The following is a 17,676-nucleotide window of genomic DNA, read 5'->3' as shown; positions in this document are numbered from 1 at the left end:
CTCCAGCATGATAGAAGATGCTAAAGTAATAAACGCCTGCAACAGGTGCAGTAAATACACCTGTGGAAACAACAGGGTGTTGGTGTTGACCTTAAAACGTATAATTCACACACGATTATTAATTTGGTTGAATGCAAAAGTACAAACACTAATACAACATATTTACAACGTGTCATGTGTCTAAACCCCCATGATTTTTTTAAATGTTTGTTTTAGTAATTTTAACATTTAAAGATATTGGTTTAAGATATTACCAACAATAACAAATTAATTCTGTTCTTTCTTCACACCATTAGGTAATGAACAGGCACCATCATTCTCATGTCCAGATTAAGCCTGCAGTTGATGTTTTTACCTGTGAATGGACTATAAGCACCACCGATGTTTGTAATAACTTTTCCGTAGATTAAAGTTGTGATTGTGTTGAAGGGTCCAGTGCTTCCAGTTCCTCCTACTGCTGCACTGAACATCACATTCATGCTCGCTGTGTGTATAAAAAACAGTGCACACATACACATATTCTTTGTAAAATATAAGTGGACACTGAAAGATTTAATAAATGATTCATCCCGTTTCATGGTCAACCTACCTTGATTTTTCAGCTCCAGAATTTGGCTTTCGCAGCTGGTGAGCCTGGGTTCACTGTTTTTCAGCATAGTTTCCATTGCTTCCATTTTTTCCTTCATGGCAGCAAGCTCTTTCTGAAGAAAGCAGGAATCATGGCAGACAGGCTCGCTTTGAATGTCATTCTCGGGCTGGCCTGAATTCAGGTCACAGCAGAGAAAAACCAACAGACAAACAATAAGACTCATCTTCTACCATGAATTACTCAGAGTCTGATTAAGTTACCTGCTGTGGCCAGCTTTATCTGAGTTTATCAATGATTACCGAGTGTAATTTGTTGACTTTTGTACAACAAACATGTACAACAACAAATTCAGAAGTAGTGTTGTTTTTTTTTTTTTTTTTTTTTTGATGATGTACAGCTTTCTATTGTGGCTGCATTATTTTATGAAACCTGGATTGTGATGGTAAGAGAGCAGAGTGTGGCACTGCATTGTGATTTCATTGGCACTGTTTTCACTGGGCAATATAGTCTGGTGATTAGAGAAATTGCATTTTGGACCTTGGACCCTTTCGTATTTGTTTGCAAGTCTAGTTACAGTTATTATGGCATTGTACTATATATTCAATAGTACTGTGTATTTAAATATATGTTTAAACAAAGCCCTCCCGCACCAACAGAAATAGCAGTATATTTCATACAGCAATGACAACAGCAAACAACACTGATTTCAAAATATTTTTCTTTTTCATTTTTAATATTAGAGCAGAAACAAATTGTACTGTAATTTTTTTATTATTATCCGGTATCTTGATAGTTTTACAAGATTGCAATAATTCTAAGACTGTCCAGTGAGTTTAGGTTAATTCTTTTTAAAAAAAATTTAATTGCACAAAAAAGTGTTTGTTTCTTCTCTTCATCAAGTAGAAAACATGTCATTGAAACAGGATTACAGTGAATTGGAGAAAATGAGAAAGGGGTAACCCCGGTCTGTGACATTAGGTCGAAAAGTCAGGGAAGTTAGCCTCTGTTAGCCTCTTTGCTCACATTCATTGTAAAACTCAAAGGTGAGAGCTGTTCACCAACAGAGACGAAAATTTTCTCTGAAAATTTCCTTCCCAGTTAAAGTTTCCCATAGGGTCATTATAGTTGTCCCTCACAGGAAACCGTACAGGACGCAAACAGACACAGTGTGTTTGCTGCAAGATGTTAGAAAAAAACTGGTACAACTTTAGGGTTTTGCCATTTCAGGCTAAATCAAAGTGAAGTGAAAGATAGTAAAAATTTATTCATCATCGTCATCATCATCATCGTCATCATCATCATCGTCGTCATCATCGTCATCGTCATCGTCATCATCATCATCGTCGTCGTCGTCGTCATCATCATCATCATCATCGTCATCATCATCATCATCATCATCATCATCGTCGTCATCATCGTCATCATCATCATCATCATCATCATCATCATCATCATCGTCATCATCATCGTCGTCATCATCATCATCATCTGGGTCAATCTTTCCAGACAAAACATCCTCAATCCACTGCTCCAGCTCATCAGCTGTGGGCATGTCATCCTGGTCATCCATTTCCATCCACACGCTGTCGGCCTGCCAAAGACAACATCACAAAAAGGACAAAATCATTTAGTTTTTTTTTCAGATTCAAAATTTTATCTGTGCGTTTGACCAAAAGTGAACACAGATATTAGAAGAAAACAGCATCTTGTTTACAAATAAATCAGATACAGAACAACATGAGTGTTGAGTGAGTTCTGGGGACCCAATGAATCTATGTTCAAAATTCACTCCATTCAGCTGCCAGCGAGTGAACCAAAACAGTGGCTGGACAGCTAGACAATGAGCTGAAACTCTCTTAAAGGTGAGGGAACCTGCAGATTCTGGTGACAATTGTCTGCAGCTTCATCACTCTGAGCGACCCCTTTCACTGTTTTTGTAAAATATCTGTTATCACCACTTTTAAATAAGTTACAGTCAAAGGTATAAGCATCTTGCTTTGCTCTTCAGAAGAATGTGTTGCAATGGCAAATGCATATTTTTGTTCGAATGAAAACGTTAACTTGTTAATACATGACAAAATATTTAAATTTTATATATTTTAGTTTTATATTTTGCAAATGGCTTTCTGTTTTTCTGAGCAGCACTTCTAATAACTTGACACCAGTTTTTAATTTTGGGTTTTTGGATGAGAAAGGGCACTCACATCCTCAACATCAACCACACCAATCTGAGGAGAAGAGAGGTCGATACCGAAGGTCTTCTCCCAGTATGGAACCAGCTGAAAGAGAGATACAGAGAGAGGGAAAGTCACTGTTAGGTTTATATATTCTGACACAATTGGAAATTGGGGGGGTTATTCATACCAAGGGGAAATTGTCAGGGTCGATCCAGATGATGCTGAGGTTGGGGTTATCGGTGTTATCGCGTGCCACCTCCTTCAGGATTTCCAGGAATTCAAAACCGTCTAGGGAAAAATTCAAATGTCAGGTACGGTGGTGTGCCAGGTACCCGAAGGTATCTGCTTGACAATTGATCGTCCAACTGATCTAATCACTATGTGGATAATATCAGTTTGATAATTGTAAATAAAGAGGCACAAATATAAAGATTTACCTGGGTCATCTTCCTCAGCAAAAGCAACAATGTGCTCTCCATCAATGTCATCTTCCTGTAAACACAAAAACGGGAGTAAGGCCAGGATGTGGTAAATTTCTATAGTAGACTGACTGACAAGAAATGCAGCTTTTATTGGGGAAAATATTAAATATGTTTAATGGATGAGTTTGTTTTCATTAAAGAGAAACCTCTTACCCAGATCTCATACATGCTGTGAGGCTCAAGCTTCCTCAGAGTGGGCCTGAAACATAAAACATCCAAAATTGTATTTTTATGTTTGCAGTGATTTGTTTGAAGAAACTGGAGTGCTGTTTTCTCATCTGCAACCTCTGTAGTTAAGATGTGGTCATGTTTAGGCAAACCGTGGTCATATGTAAATTACTGTTACTGTCAAATAACGCTGTTTCAGTACTGCACAGGGTCTCACCTGTCGTGCTGTTCGATGTATTCAACAAGCTCAGACTCAATGTAGGGTTTTCCTGGAATGGTGACAGGTTCCTCCATGAATGGCTCGTAGAAATCAACTTCATTTATCTTCAGCTTCAGCTTCTTGGCGATCTGAAATGATGTTGAGAAAAAGGAGAAGCAGACAGAAAATACAAGCATTTTTATCCTGAAACATGATTTTTTTCTTTAGTAATGTCTTTGAGTAACAATGTCGATATTGTTACATTGCTCTCCTCTGATTTTCATCTTTTCTAAAACTGAAAATAAATCCCTACAAAGACAGTTCAAACCTTGGGGTCAAATGTGGCAAAGAATTTGACGAAGGGGTGGAACTCCTCAGCAGCATCGTCGTACTCAATGAAGTCTGGGTGGAGAAAACAGGGAAATGCATATTAAGCTGTTTTTAAGAGTGATTGCACGCGGTCTATTTGAAGCTGGGTCCTCAGATCATAGTCTTCAACCTACGAGGGGATCTCTCGCTCTTGAAATAGCCGACCAGCTTGATGACCTCATCCATGTTGTGGAAGCCCTTCAGCTCGCGCTCGTTGTCAATGATCTCCACTGGGTCTTCGATCACCTGACAAGAATAATAAACTGATTGCATGTACAACAGGCTGCGTCCAATTGATCCCACATATAAAAATTACAGACACACACAGACATCATCCTTTGCTATCGACTTACATCATAGAGGAACTCAACCAGGGTGTCAGAGGCCAGCTCTCCATCATACTCAATTATCTCATTGTCGGCAAAGATGTAGATGCTCTCCACCTCATCCAGACCTGGTGAGAGAAAAGGCTTGCTGAATGCTTCCTACATTCTTCAGTCTTAAAGTCATAGGTTTGGATTGTTTACCACTCACACGGTTTACAGCTGTGCCATTTGTTGTTACAGAGAAGCTGTGATATCACTGGTGAACACTTGAGGGCAGGGTTGCTTCATATATTGTCCATACTGGGCCTCAAGCACAGACCTTGTGTCTTGCTACAGTTTGAAACCGATATGTACACTGAGATTTTAGTTTTACATTTATTATTAACTCATATTCTTTTAAAGTAATTATAGGACTTTTCACCTGCCCATTTTTTGTTTTGTTATAACCAGATTAAAGACTTGCCAAAAAAGTTGAGAAAAAAATAATTGGCTTCCATTATTGACAAACGGTCAACGTTTTCACTTGCAAGGTCTCTGTCACTGACTGGCAGGCCTACCCAACTTCTTGGCAACAGCAGAGTCCCTCTTTTCATCAACCAGGCCGAATCCGATGTCCTCATCGTCAAGATCATCCAGGACTTGGGCTGCAAGCTGGACAGAGAGATATAAAGAGAAAGGGATGGGGGAGTTGGGACAAGTGGGGGAATGAGGGAGATGAAGAGAAAGTTCTGTTTAGCATCATATGAGTGTTGATTGATTCACTCGTTTGTCCATCTCCTAATCTCAGAACTCCACTGAAAACATACTTTCAGTTTCATTTACACGAGTAAACCCTTGGCATTTCATCTCAATTTCAAGGCCTTAAAAGCAAAAGCTTTGGATTGCTGCCTTGCACTTTCTAAATCGGAGTGAAACCGAAGCCAACAATTGACAGCCCTCGTAGCCGGCATGAGAGGAGCATTGACAGCAGGGTTTCCAGAAGAACAAGAGGGGCAGAACTTGAGCCAGCTATGTCGAGGAGAAGAGACGCTGCAACAGGTGTGGTGGAAAAGAGAGGAGCTCACACTTTGCCAATGTAAAGTCGCTGCATACATGCGAGTACATATTTACATATACTGTAAATATACAGACTTTAGCACAGATCAGCGTTCGTATCTCTCTTTCCATCTACACACATTGATAAATTGTTTGCCTAATAGCACACGCTATAGTTTTCCATTTTTTTAAATCTAATTTCTTCTCCATTTTATTGCGTTGTCACTCAGTTTAGCACTCGCAGAGCATGAAAGGATGATTGGCTCTACAAATGTGAGGTTGCACTTTGTATGAAGTGAATCAAAAGCGTTTTGTAGCAGCTTGCAAAGCAGCATTGCAAAGTGGACGACATTAATAAGCAGCCAAATGCCCCAAAGCACCAGCACAAAGAGCTTGTACAGTGTGTATAGTATGGTATAGTATGTGCTATGTTGCTCTTCACAGGCAGTCTTTAATGCCATCCGCTCTTTTGGTTTTGGAGTCCAGACACATTACCTCATGACTGGACCCAGGGCCAATTTTTCTGTAATCTGGTTAAGAACATTGGCCTATTTACCATGAACCACTAAAGCAAGATAATCACCATGTAACAGCTAATGGGAAAGGTTCCTTTCAGGGTAATGCTTCTTTTACTTAACAGGGTAAGTTCTCCCAAATCAGAAAAAATAACAAAAAAAATAAAAAAATTGTGCTGCTTAAAGCTTGTCAGCTGTTCTATATTTTCTTCATTGCACTTATTTATTGAGTGAAACGTAATTGAAATTAAATTTTTTTTGAGTTTTTCAGGTGCAACTTTTCAATGCTTTGAGCATCACAAATGAAAAATCCTTTGCTTTCATTGTACAGGGGTGAGACACCAGTCAAGTAAATCAGCAAATGTAATTTTCTATGATTTGGGTGAAGCAACCCTTTATGATTATGGATGGCTGCATTAATGAATGCATGAATGGGTGGGAGGATGGATGGATGGACATGTTAAAGCCTGATTAAAAGCTTAGATGGAAGCTTTTTTTTTTTTTTAAACAGTTCACCCTTACTTTCTTTTTCACAAATATGAAGTCAAACTGAAACAGCCCAAGCTGCTGCTGCTGGACTTTGAAAGCAGTTCAGTCTTCACTGGTCTGTGATATCTGGTTGTTGCTTCGTGTAATTTCATCTGTTTTAAACTAAACTGCAGTCCAGGAGTGGAAGAGAACAATCAGCAGATACTGCAGCGGCAGAGGAGTCTGTGGTTCGCAGCCCAGCTTTACAGACACGAAAGGCAAACCTTAACATACCTGAAAGATAATTGCTGCTTGACTTGTGATCAACTGCAAGAAGAGGTAACGCTTTAGGGCAAAGCACAATAGTCACAGCCTCCAGGTTTACAACAAATCGGAGTGGCCTTCACAGGAGACAAAATAGGTGCAAACTTGAGTTGGATGATTAAAGCCCTGTTCATGCAGGACTATCATTACCTGAGGACCTCATGTTCTTTGTGCTTAATCCAGCTGGTTTGCTTAATCTTGCACACATTTCCCATGTCTGTAATCCAATAAATAAAAATCCCACCACAAAGTACAATCTGTACATGACATGAGGTCCTGGGGTAATGCCAGCTGAGTGTGAACAGGGCTCGACACAAGAAATCAAACAGTTGTTGTTGAATAATTTGAGTGTAGTGTGCACCAGTGATTCAATGATTAGAAGCAGAAGAGAGCCAAGTTACAGAGAAACACAACCATTTTTTAAAAAAAATGTTTTTTTAAATTTGCAATTAATGAACTAAGCCACATTAATATGTTTTGCTGAAGAGCAGAGCTTGATCTCAGACACAAATTAAATTACACTTGCTTAACCTCTGATGTTGCTGCTTGGAATTGGAAACAACTAAATCTGGATGTAATAAACCCATACAAAAATCAAAGTTTTTCTGATAAAAATATCTTTAAAAAACCCACTGTATTACTGCAGAGGTGGCTGATGCATGGCAGCAGTGTTTTAAAGCAGAAAACTGGCAACACAATGGCAACAATACTATAACAAAACAGACCTGCCAAATTGAATTTTCAAGTGTTGAACTCCAAAACTAATACCATATCCCCCTCCCAGTTAGCACAGGGCATGGCCATATTAGTAACACTGGGGTATTTATAAGAGAGGTGAAGTTGTGGGAGCTTGCGGTCGGGTGGGAAGCGAAGCAGGGAGTCCCACAGCTATATAAGGGTGTGTAAGAAAGCATGTTGAGGAGCAGAAAAGAAGGCTGAGATCCATTACATATAGAAATGGGTGTGGAAAGGGGAGCAGAGAAGGCAGGCAGGGCTGATGAATGGGAGAAGACACCTGACACCAATCACGCTCATCATTTCTGCTTCCTGGTGTTTCTCTTTCTTTCTCATGATCACCTCCTTTCTTTCCATTTCTCTGTGTCAATCTGGGTATTTCACCATGACCGTTTCTCCTGACACCCGTTCACCCTCGCTCACATGTTCCCTTGCCATCATCCGGCCCATCCAGAAATCTGACTGCACGGAGCCGAGTGAGAGGTCAGCGGTGCAATTGCTTGCCTCCCAATGCCCAGTCACTGTCAGCTTGTCAGGTGACACAAGACCAGGGCAGAGTGCCATGGTGAGTTGTCAAAAACGTGCTCTGGGTCCCCGCTGCACTTGGCTGTGGCAGCAAATGATGAGCCAGGACAGGGTAGCAGGTTCGCTGTGCAGCAGATTGGGTCACATTTCTTGTAACATAACCACCCAAACGCTTACTCTACACTGCTCCATGCAGTTTACCCCGGTGGCTTTGATTTAACTTGACATGACTGACAGGTGTCGTTGCCAGCAGTTGTCAGCTTGAACTGTCAAAAATTACATCACATTTACATTTATTCGTTTGCTTTAATCTTGCAAGTGGATCAGTAAATTCCTTTTCCTTGGCTCCTATAAAGAGTCTCTGCACTGATATGTAGTACATGATGACAGTACCGTGTTTGCTGGCACCAAAGGAAAACATACTTAAAACATACAGCTTTTTTCTTTAAGCTTCAGTATTTACAAAAAAGAAAGCTCAAGAGTTAAGTGGAACCAGCTTCTGGTTTCAGTACACATGCTTTATACGCCTGAATACACCTTTAATCTAAAAGAATTAATTAATTGTGATACTGGTCCCTTCTCTGTGACGTTAGTCTAAATATGAGCTTCTGACTGAGGCCGGGTCTTTTTGTTTGGTTGTTCCCATGTAGGTCGTGTGTGTTTCTCATGTGAGCCACTGAGCAGCTGATGAGTCACCCATTTGTACGAGTGCGTCACTTTATGATGTAAGTCACTCAGTGAGAACCAAAGGGACACAAACACACGCTCACATTGTTGTAGCTTCCACACATGCTGCGGAGAAACACCTGGTTTTACTGTTAGCTTTGTCGTCAGTGTGTACATGTACTGTATACAGTGTGCTTATAGCTTAATATGACTGTAGTGACAGATTAGAGCTTTTGCTTAATGTGTGCCATAAATGCAGGTAAACCAGTGACCATGCAACCAAGCAAACCTGTAACCTGTTTGAGATATTCTAGTTAAGGAAAATTTGGTCTGTTGTTGGGTTTTAAAGGATATTGTTGCATGGTGTAATTTGTAATAAATGGGCTGAAATATGAACATACACAGACCTGTGGGTAACACACCCGACCAAAGAGCAGCAAAAAATCTCACTATCATCTTTCTCAAACATTTGAAAAACTGCTGAATCTGTAAAATGAAGGAACATTAAAAGGTTTTCAGAGCCTTTTCCTGTGTAAGTGAGTGTCCTGGGATCTGTGCAAAATTAGAAGTTCTGCCAGCTTTCCCCCCTCAGCCAGATAGTAAATTAGTAATGGCTGCTGTAACACATCAGGACGTTCTACGCCAGGCGGTTACATAACACTGCGCCGGGGTGGTCATGAAAGATTCATATACAACAGTGTCTAAAAACACACTCTGACTTGCCACCAGCTAGTGTAACTGCACTGTTTGGAAGGAGGTTATGCAGGATTTTGCACAGAAGTCAGATTTTCAGAGGTGGTTCAAATACTTTTACAGAGATCAAAAATCTAAGCGCCATCGCGAGTTTTACTATTTTCTTTATCTTAGCACAACGTGGTCTCATGGGAGACGTGATGAAATGCATGGAAAGTTTCTGGAAATCTCACAGGCACACAAGCTGATTCACTACAACAACTTGTGAGGGCAGAAATGTCTGGGACCATCTGTGAATGACTCACTTTGACAGCAACAAGCCACATTACAAACATGTCACATAACAATCACAGCTAATAAACTCAGAGTCCCTCCTGTATTTGTCAAGCTTGTTTTGGTGAGTTACATTAAAAGCATTTTCAGGGAGCAGATACATTAAGTTCAGTTACACACACTGATGTAAAGCACTTGTGCCCTGTACTCTCAGTCCTATCTTTATTCAGGTCCAACACTTTGTGGGATGAAGATGTAAGTCAGGGTTTCAACGTCACAAAATTCGGATTTAAATTTTTCATGACGCAGCTTGATCCCCTGCATTTCCTTGACATTTTTCTCCCATGAATAAGTGATATGAAGACATTCCCTGATACAGATAACGGAGGAGAGGGGGAAAGAACATTAAGGGGGAAGAAGAGAAAAAAAATGTGTATGTTATGTTGAGGGAGAAAGTGAGCACAGCAGGGTCAATTATAAATGATGACACATGAGCAGAAAGTACATGTACTGAAAACACTGCATATCGTGTGAAATATAATAACCTCAAGTAATAATCCGATCCATTTTCACCTGACAGCCATCTAATAAAAATTTTACACTTGCTAAATTTACACCTGAAAGTCTAGATCAGTGCCTCCTCACAAATCATTTTCAGCACCACCATCGTTCACTCACAAGAAGAATATTTAACTAAAAAAATTACTTTCCGCTTTTTAAGAAAATACACCAACTCCTTACTCCTGTTGCTAAATTTACATAGATTTAGCAGAAACAGCATGCAGGCTCTCCGTCATGCACCATGAAAACTATTTTGGCCGGTTGTTGCTGATTAAAATGCGTCAACAGGCAGTTTAATAAAAACTGATGGTGAGCTGATATGTGAAACAACAGACAATGCAGATTTTCGGACTCGCTTTCAGTTCGGGGCTTATCATTTTCTGGGCAGTAACAGATCAGAGCGTTAGGTAACAGTTTAAATTACAGGTGTATATGCACTACTGCAGAGCAGAATTACATTTGGGAAAACAGAGTTAGTTGATATGAGCCACTCCTCTCTATTACCGCCACTCTACAGATCCAGGCCTAATGCAGGCAGCAGCTGCTTGATGGAGCACTGGCAATGATAAGGCCATTAAGTGTTTTTAGCAAACGAGACTGGAGATGTGCAAATGTCCTCTGTGGACCCCATTCATCCGCAGAGAGGGACTAGCCTCCACTATGATTATACTCTGAAATAAAACACAATTATTTCAAAATCAAACAAAATACCTCAATTCATGTTCCCCAGAAAGTGTGAGGTGATTATTCTGTCTCTATTTTCAAACCCAGAAAAAAGGGAGAAAAGAAGTGATGCTGAAATTTATATTTGGGAGAATTTGGAACTATCAAATGAAGCATTCAACACATCTTAGGTGATCCATATTGTGACAGCGCATCAGGCAGCAAAATATATGGTTTCAACAACAGCTGAGACCCCTGAAATCAACAGGCAAACGCTTCTAGTATTAATCCTCAACAAGCAACAGGTGGGTTTTCACGTGGAGCAAACTGGACGAGGTGGAACGCCAGTGTGGCTGGCAAACAAACATCTTTACCCAACAACAGCCGATAAGATGTCATCACAGAATAACACCAGGGACACTTTATCTAAACATAACTCCTATCACATTTAATGACATCACACATGACACTTTCACACCATTAATTGGGGGATCGAGGAAGACAGGTAAGAGGAGGTCTATCGTGCCATGGTGTAGCGCCCTCACAACTTGACAGCAGTGTTGCTTACTGGTGGGAAATGTTATCACTTTTTTTCATGTAATTTCATTGTAAATTCTCCCTGAACAGTCTGTGAAAATGGCACAGAGGTTTTCTAATTTGCCCTCGTTTAGCTTCCTTTAAGAGGGTGTTTGGTTACGAGACCATTTTCCCATCATGAGACTAACAGATGACTAACAGACTGTCTTCCTCTGGTGATGCTGAAGTATGTAGCTGAGGAGGAAGGGGGGGCTCTTTACGATTCTGGACAGTCTCATAGTGTACCCTTGATGAAACCAAGTGGCTTGAAGCTTAAGTACCTAATCTGGAGTTCATGAGGTAAAGGGGGACATGGGGACTTGGCCTGTTGGCACACTCTGATCCAAGACAACTTGAGGTAATGAGATCTGATCCCACTTATACATTCTGGATGTGGGGTGTCAATGTCTGTAGCTCAAAATAAGAGTCAGTAATAGTTATGTGGCTGCCTGTTTTACAGGTCATTGTATAGGCTGGATGAAACGCTGTCAGCAGCTGACTTTTTAGTGCTTCCAGCTGACTGATTTAAAAATGGGAATCTTGTAAAAGGGGTCTTCAATTTTGCACTTGCTGCATAAATGATATAGTCTTGAGTCTTGAATTGGCAAAGGGGAAGTTAGCCCCTTTGCATAAACGCAGAGAGAAGTTTGAAAAAAATCTCCTTATGTACATTTATATTAGTTGTAATATCGAACTTACAATTAAATAAAATTAAAATTCAGTCTTTTAGTTTTATCTACAGCAGAGGAACGTCAAAAAGTGGCTAAAGTATTGAGTTGATTCAGCTGGCTAAAGCGTATTGCCTAAAATAGCTCATATAATATTACTTCCCTCTTTCTCTCTCTCTCCATAAATACCATCCACCACCATTAAAAATGTAAGCATGAAATTTATTGTGCCGGTGAAAGGAGGAGGGCCCCAACAGTCGGTCTCGATAACGGTTACCACAGCGACAGTCTGACCTTTTCCCAGATCTCTCAGTAGATGGACGGAGATTAGACAAGACAAAGCTGAAGCCTTTCTCAGACCATGAAGATTCCCTGACATTATGAGACTGCGTGTTGACTTGCCTTGTGTGCACCGATGTCACCTTTCTCAGCTATTAACATAATCTTCTGCGACCTGGGGGAAAAAACAGCCCTTGATCAGTCTTTGTCTTACAATACTTTCAGGGCCCTGTAACTCTAACCGTTTCCCTCTGCACCATCGGTGTCTCATGGCAATAAACTGATCTAAGAATTATGGCTTTTTTTGTTCTGTAAGTGTCTGCTAAATATAAAAAGGTCATTACCAAAGTTACTGCAGTTCATCCAGAGGGCAACACGATTGTTGGTACCAAATTTCATGGCGATCTGTTTAACAGGTGTCAAGAAATTTCACCGAAAAACATAAATGTCCTCATGAGGAAAAGTCAGGAAATCAAAGTTAGTAGGTTTTGTCCACTGGTGACCATGACTGTCTGTACAAAGGCCATGATGAAACCCTGCTGCGCTGATAAATGGGTTTTGCCATTTAAAGCCTGTCAGAAGTAATCTTGACAATAACAGTATGTGATGATTATGCCTTTTCTCTGTTATGTCATCACCGAGCACTCATGTGGTATAGATTATACGCTTTTATGTTGTTCTCTGCCCTTTATTTCAAATTTTTCTCTAACTTTATAATCAACTTACCCAGGGACTGCATTTGAAAGCCAACAATTTGGCTAAATTTGACATATTACATCATAATAACACCATAAATGTTCTTGACAAATAGATAAGGTAAGAGCTGTAACTTCTTGCCTCTCTGGATGTTGCAGATAGAGTAGAGTAGAGTTTAGTGGATGATACACAGGGTGCCATAGCAACAGTGTGTGTGTGTGTACGAAGGGGAGGGGGGTGGGGGTGGCGGCGTGTTGATAAAGAGTGTGGCAAGTAAAAGATCGCTGCAATCTGAGCTGTGCAGTGACTGATGAGCATTTACAGTGCGCCAAAAAGGTCAGAGTTCAAACAGAAAGAGAGAGAGGATGAAGAGGACTACGAAGACATGCAGACCAACATTCTCAAAATTAGCAGGGGAACTAATTTCTTTCATATTTCAAACGTAATCATTTTAATGTGTTTATCCAGTGTAAAACGCAGCCCTTATTCATTTAGGCACTGGCTGTGGGGTATGATTGTTAATTTTGCACCCTGCCTGTTAGTCTTTAATCATATCCCTGGATGACTTCTGCTTCACAATATTTGCTCTGAGTCACAATGATGAGATAATTTGGGCTGAAGCGCTGCAGGTGAGGTGGACCGGATTTTTATCTTGTGATCAACACATCAGGACTGTCAGTTCTATCTCATTCATCCCGAATTTACTTCCAGCTCATTAAACAAATTGCTGTTACGTTGATCCCTGTTGCTAAGCAAAGCATGGAAACCTTTATGAAATTATCACTTTGTCACCTTGGTGTCAACAAAAACTTAGTGGTTTTCAAGTTCAACCATACATAGTGGATTCTTGTAACCAGCGTACAGATTTAAACCTGCCTGTTCCACCTGCTGTAGACTCCCGCCTTACCTGTACCCGCCTATCCAACTGTTTTCATCTTACACTTTTCCTGAGCCAAGCCAAGAGGATGCACTGGATTATTTTTCACAGACCAAGATGGATCTAGCAGGGGTCAAAGGTGACATGTTGAACATAGTTGAACTTAGGAGGGACAGGGTAATTCTTTCCACCACACAACCTCTCTGAGTGGAAAACACTGAGTTGGTTGGTGACGTGTGTTTTAATGTCACTAATGCCTACATGTTTGTACATCCAACCAGGGAATTTACCATGTGTCTATTCTGTTGTGTGGCACAAAACTCTGTTCTCCTAAATCCTGTATTCTTGTTCACCAGAATTATTTACATCCTCAGGTTATAAAACGTGATGATCTTGTGATACTCATCTCATAAAACAGGCTGAAAAATGTAGAAAAAAAAGAAAGAAAACTGATCCCTCTATGATTTAGCAGTGCCGCCAGCATTTTTCTGTGGACCAATTTACTAAATTTAACTCAATCTGTCTCTGTTTACATGCAGGGTATCAAAGAGGAAGCTGTGGTCTGAAAAATGAAGAAAGACCATTTATTTTCTTGTGTGTCTGAAAGTATAAGGAGGACAGAGACTCACGTTGTCAGCTCTGGCATGTCATAAAAAAATTCTATATTTAGTATAGTCTCACAAAATTAAGATACGGCTAAATAAGTGTAATAAACATTCTGACGCTATGTTTTCATGAATAACATAAAGTATGCTGTCTCACAGTAGAGGCATGACACATCCTGTCCTATATGTACAGTCCAAGCCTTGAACAAAGGTAGTTAAGATTTGATTCCCTGAGCTCTGCCTTTTAATAATTCATACTTCTTCATAGGTGGTAATGACCAGCTATTTTAAGCATCCCCTCTGAGCACCTCGAGCGTTCTTTCCTGATTGGCTGAATGATCACAACTGGCAGGAAGTCAGTGACAAAGTAATCGTCCAGCAGGGACCTGCTCCAGTAAGCATCTCTTTCTCAAGCCAAGAAGCACAACTTGGCAGCACTGATAGGAAATTGATCAGATCCAGTGACTTGCATGTGTAAATGATGGTTTAGGACTTGGGCCTGCACCCACCGGGATGTGTAGTAACACAAAACAGGACGGTGTGTGACGCGTCAGAGAGCTGACAGAGCTGAGGGAGCAGTAGCTGAGGTGAGGTATGGCCCTAAACTCTCTGTCCATCCCAGGAGGGCTTTTAGCCTCTTGCTAAGCATGCAGTGCTGTCCTGGGCTATTTACAGAGGTGACTTATGCAGGCTAGTGTAAGGTACACTCTGCCTCTGTAAGAAGACACTGCTGCTCTGACAAGCAGAGGATTGGTGTGGTGAATACACTGGCTGACAGCGAGGCCCAGCTGCATCGACTGTGGCCCGGCTGGCAAAGAGACCTTTAGATATTTTATTTTTATCTAATAAGAGTTTCCAGAAGATGTATAGTGCATTTTCTACTGTTAACTGATTGGCAGAAGTGCTGGAGCAATCTAAGAGCGAGTCTCCATTTAAAGGCACCTTAGCAACGGCTGTTGAAAGAGGGAAGATTCATTTATTTGCCTCCTGTGTGATTTGTAGACTTTCAGTACTGGCCTCTTCTCTGTTTACCAGAGCCTCTGGTTAACTGCCCATTAAACTGTGCTGTAAATACGAGGTAATCACATCTGCTGACAAAATCAACAACACAACGCTCAGAAAGCACATGCTATTAAAGGATGTCCTGCTCTGTACGATGATAGAAGATTAACAATTTGAAAATGTTCTGTTAAGTCTGTATGGTCTTTGATATAAGCTTTATGTGCCATGTTATTTTGTTCATTTTAGTGGTGTAACAAGGTACTATGAATGACACGTGACAACTGTAGGATTATATTTACAGTATGCCTTGATGAATGAGGGCCACTTTGTTTAGTGAGTGTGTGTGTGTGTGTGTGACACAAGCCTTGATTCAGTTGTGTCAATAAACCAAGCTCTGGAGAGCCGCATCTAAATATGAGGTTAGAGGACGAATTTAATGCAATATAGAGAAGTGCATTAATGCATGGTACTTTAGACAATTGGGTTAAAAACCATTTCCAAATGTATTTGTATGCATAAAATATATCACTGATTTGGCCCGGTTTGAACCGCAGACACTGCTTGAATGCCATGGGGTAGAGGACGCGCTTAAGTAATGTAGTCCTGAAGGGGTCTGCATGTTTGGTGTTGCTGTTCTCTCCTCACAACTCTGAAGTTTTCTTCCTTCACTGGGTCAAAACAAGCTGGCCCCATCACCACTTAACTGATAATCAGACAGACAGGTGACTGAATACGTGTTCACTCCATCTAGTTCGTCCTGATCCCCCATTCTCCAGCCTGCCTCCTTCAGGTCAGCATCTATCCAGTTACACTTGGCAGGATGCCACACCTGAAGCATCCATGAATCCCTCATCTCGACCTTGCCGAATAGACTGCACCTGTTCTGTTTGCCTTCCTCCTCACCTGTCAACAGCTGTAATCCTCCTCATCTGAAACTCTAAGTGCAAAAGCCACGACTGCATCCGGGAATCCCCAGCTGGAGCCAGATTCTCCATGTGAAACCCTTCCCTTCCTTCCCTTCTTCCCACTGTGACCCTTCCCCCACATGGGCAACAGATCCATCCAGTGTCATGCTTTGGCGGAGACCCACCTCCAAAGCCAGCTCCTCTATCTGAAACTGCTTCATGGCACTGCGGTTCCCATCCACATTTTTGTGGTAGTAGATCACCATCACATCATACTTCTTCATGATAGACTTGTAGTTCTTGGCGGTGAGGGTGTGGACGCGGTCTTTGCCATCATACTCGGGGATCTCCAAGCCCTTCTCCCCCCAGGACAGGGTCCCCAAAGTGAGGAAGACCCCCAGAAACACCCAGCCCCACTTCATGGCTATCGTCACCAGGTGGTCGCAAGAATGCCTCTTCTCAGAGCCTTAACTGTTGACGTGGGGTAGAAGAAGAAGAAAAAATTACACTTGAGGTGTTTAATGTTGTCCCTAACGTAAGATGGTGTCAAACAGGGAGAGTTAGGAACAAAGTCCACTTCCTGTCCCCACCGGCAAGAGAAGAGCAGGTCTGACAGTGTCACCCTCCCTTTAAAAAAGAGCTACACGTGGTTTTTGCTGACGTCACTGCCCGCAGAAAGGGGTGGGGCCATTTTTGGGGACGCAAAGTGGTATGCGAGTAGGCAAGACACTAATCCCACTCTTCCAAGAGCCATGCCAGGGGGCCGGCCAAAAAAGCAGGGCAGAGACTGAGAGGGGAAGGGGGCTGGGGGGGGGGGGGGGTCCAACGCAGTGGTCAGAAAAACAGCAAATGGGTGGTAACATGGGAGGAGCCATGCTTAGGTCATGCAGCCACCTGTTTGAAGCCGTGGCTATGAAAAGGGACAGTGGCTGTGCTGGGTGTTTTGGAGAGCTACAGATACCGACCAAGTGTCTTGGAGGACTGAAGGTATGGATGGATGTACGATGAGAGCTTGAGGAAAGAAGAGCTCCAAGATGCCATTCCCATATTAAGTTTTGCAGAGGAGCCGTACTCTCGCTAAAAATAAGGCCTCAGCGAGACAACGCTGTGGACAAGATGGCGGAGTCCATGCAGAGGGTCAAAGGGTAGATGTGCTCTGTGCACACAGATGGATGGAGAGAAATGGAAACACAAAGTCAAGCACACACTTGTTTGTTCTCTGGCGTCTCTTCAAAGTTCAAATTCAAAATCACTCATCTTCACAACCAAAACATCTCCCTAATGGACTCAGCTAGACTGT

At 41.5% G+C, this 17,676-nt stretch overlaps 1 protein-coding gene across 2 annotated transcripts; it reads right to left on the bottom strand.

Annotated features, from left to right (window-relative positions):
* Window positions 1–1,289: 1,289 nt before the first annotated feature.
* Window positions 1,290–16,991, bottom strand: casq1b (calsequestrin 1b). 2 transcript variants are annotated; one of them, XM_041030978.1, is made up of 12 exons: window positions 16,562–16,991; window positions 6,623–6,655; window positions 4,868–4,961; window positions 4,338–4,438; window positions 4,119–4,230; window positions 3,944–4,017; window positions 3,634–3,764; window positions 3,402–3,447; window positions 3,204–3,258; window positions 2,954–3,054; window positions 2,794–2,868; window positions 1,290–2,180 (listed from the first exon to the last, which is right to left on the bottom strand). In XM_041030978.1, the coding sequence occupies exons 1-12, from the start codon at window positions 16,796–16,798 to the stop codon at window positions 1,851–1,853; spliced, it is 1,389 nt and encodes a 462-aa protein (XP_040886912.1). In that variant the 5' UTR covers window positions 16,799–16,991; the 3' UTR covers window positions 1,290–1,850. The 2 variants fall into 2 exon arrangements, with proteins under 2 accessions (XP_040886912.1, XP_040886913.1); XM_041030979.1 differs by lacking the exon at window positions 6,623–6,655.
* Window positions 16,992–17,676: the final 685 nt, after the last annotated feature.

The sequence above is a fragment of the Toxotes jaculatrix genome, chromosome 23, assembly GCF_017976425.1.
Source record: "Toxotes jaculatrix isolate fToxJac2 chromosome 23, fToxJac2.pri, whole genome shotgun sequence".
Lineage (NCBI taxonomy): Eukaryota > Metazoa > Chordata > Actinopteri > Toxotidae > Toxotes > Toxotes jaculatrix.
This window is presented reverse-complemented; position numbering and strand designations above follow the sequence as displayed.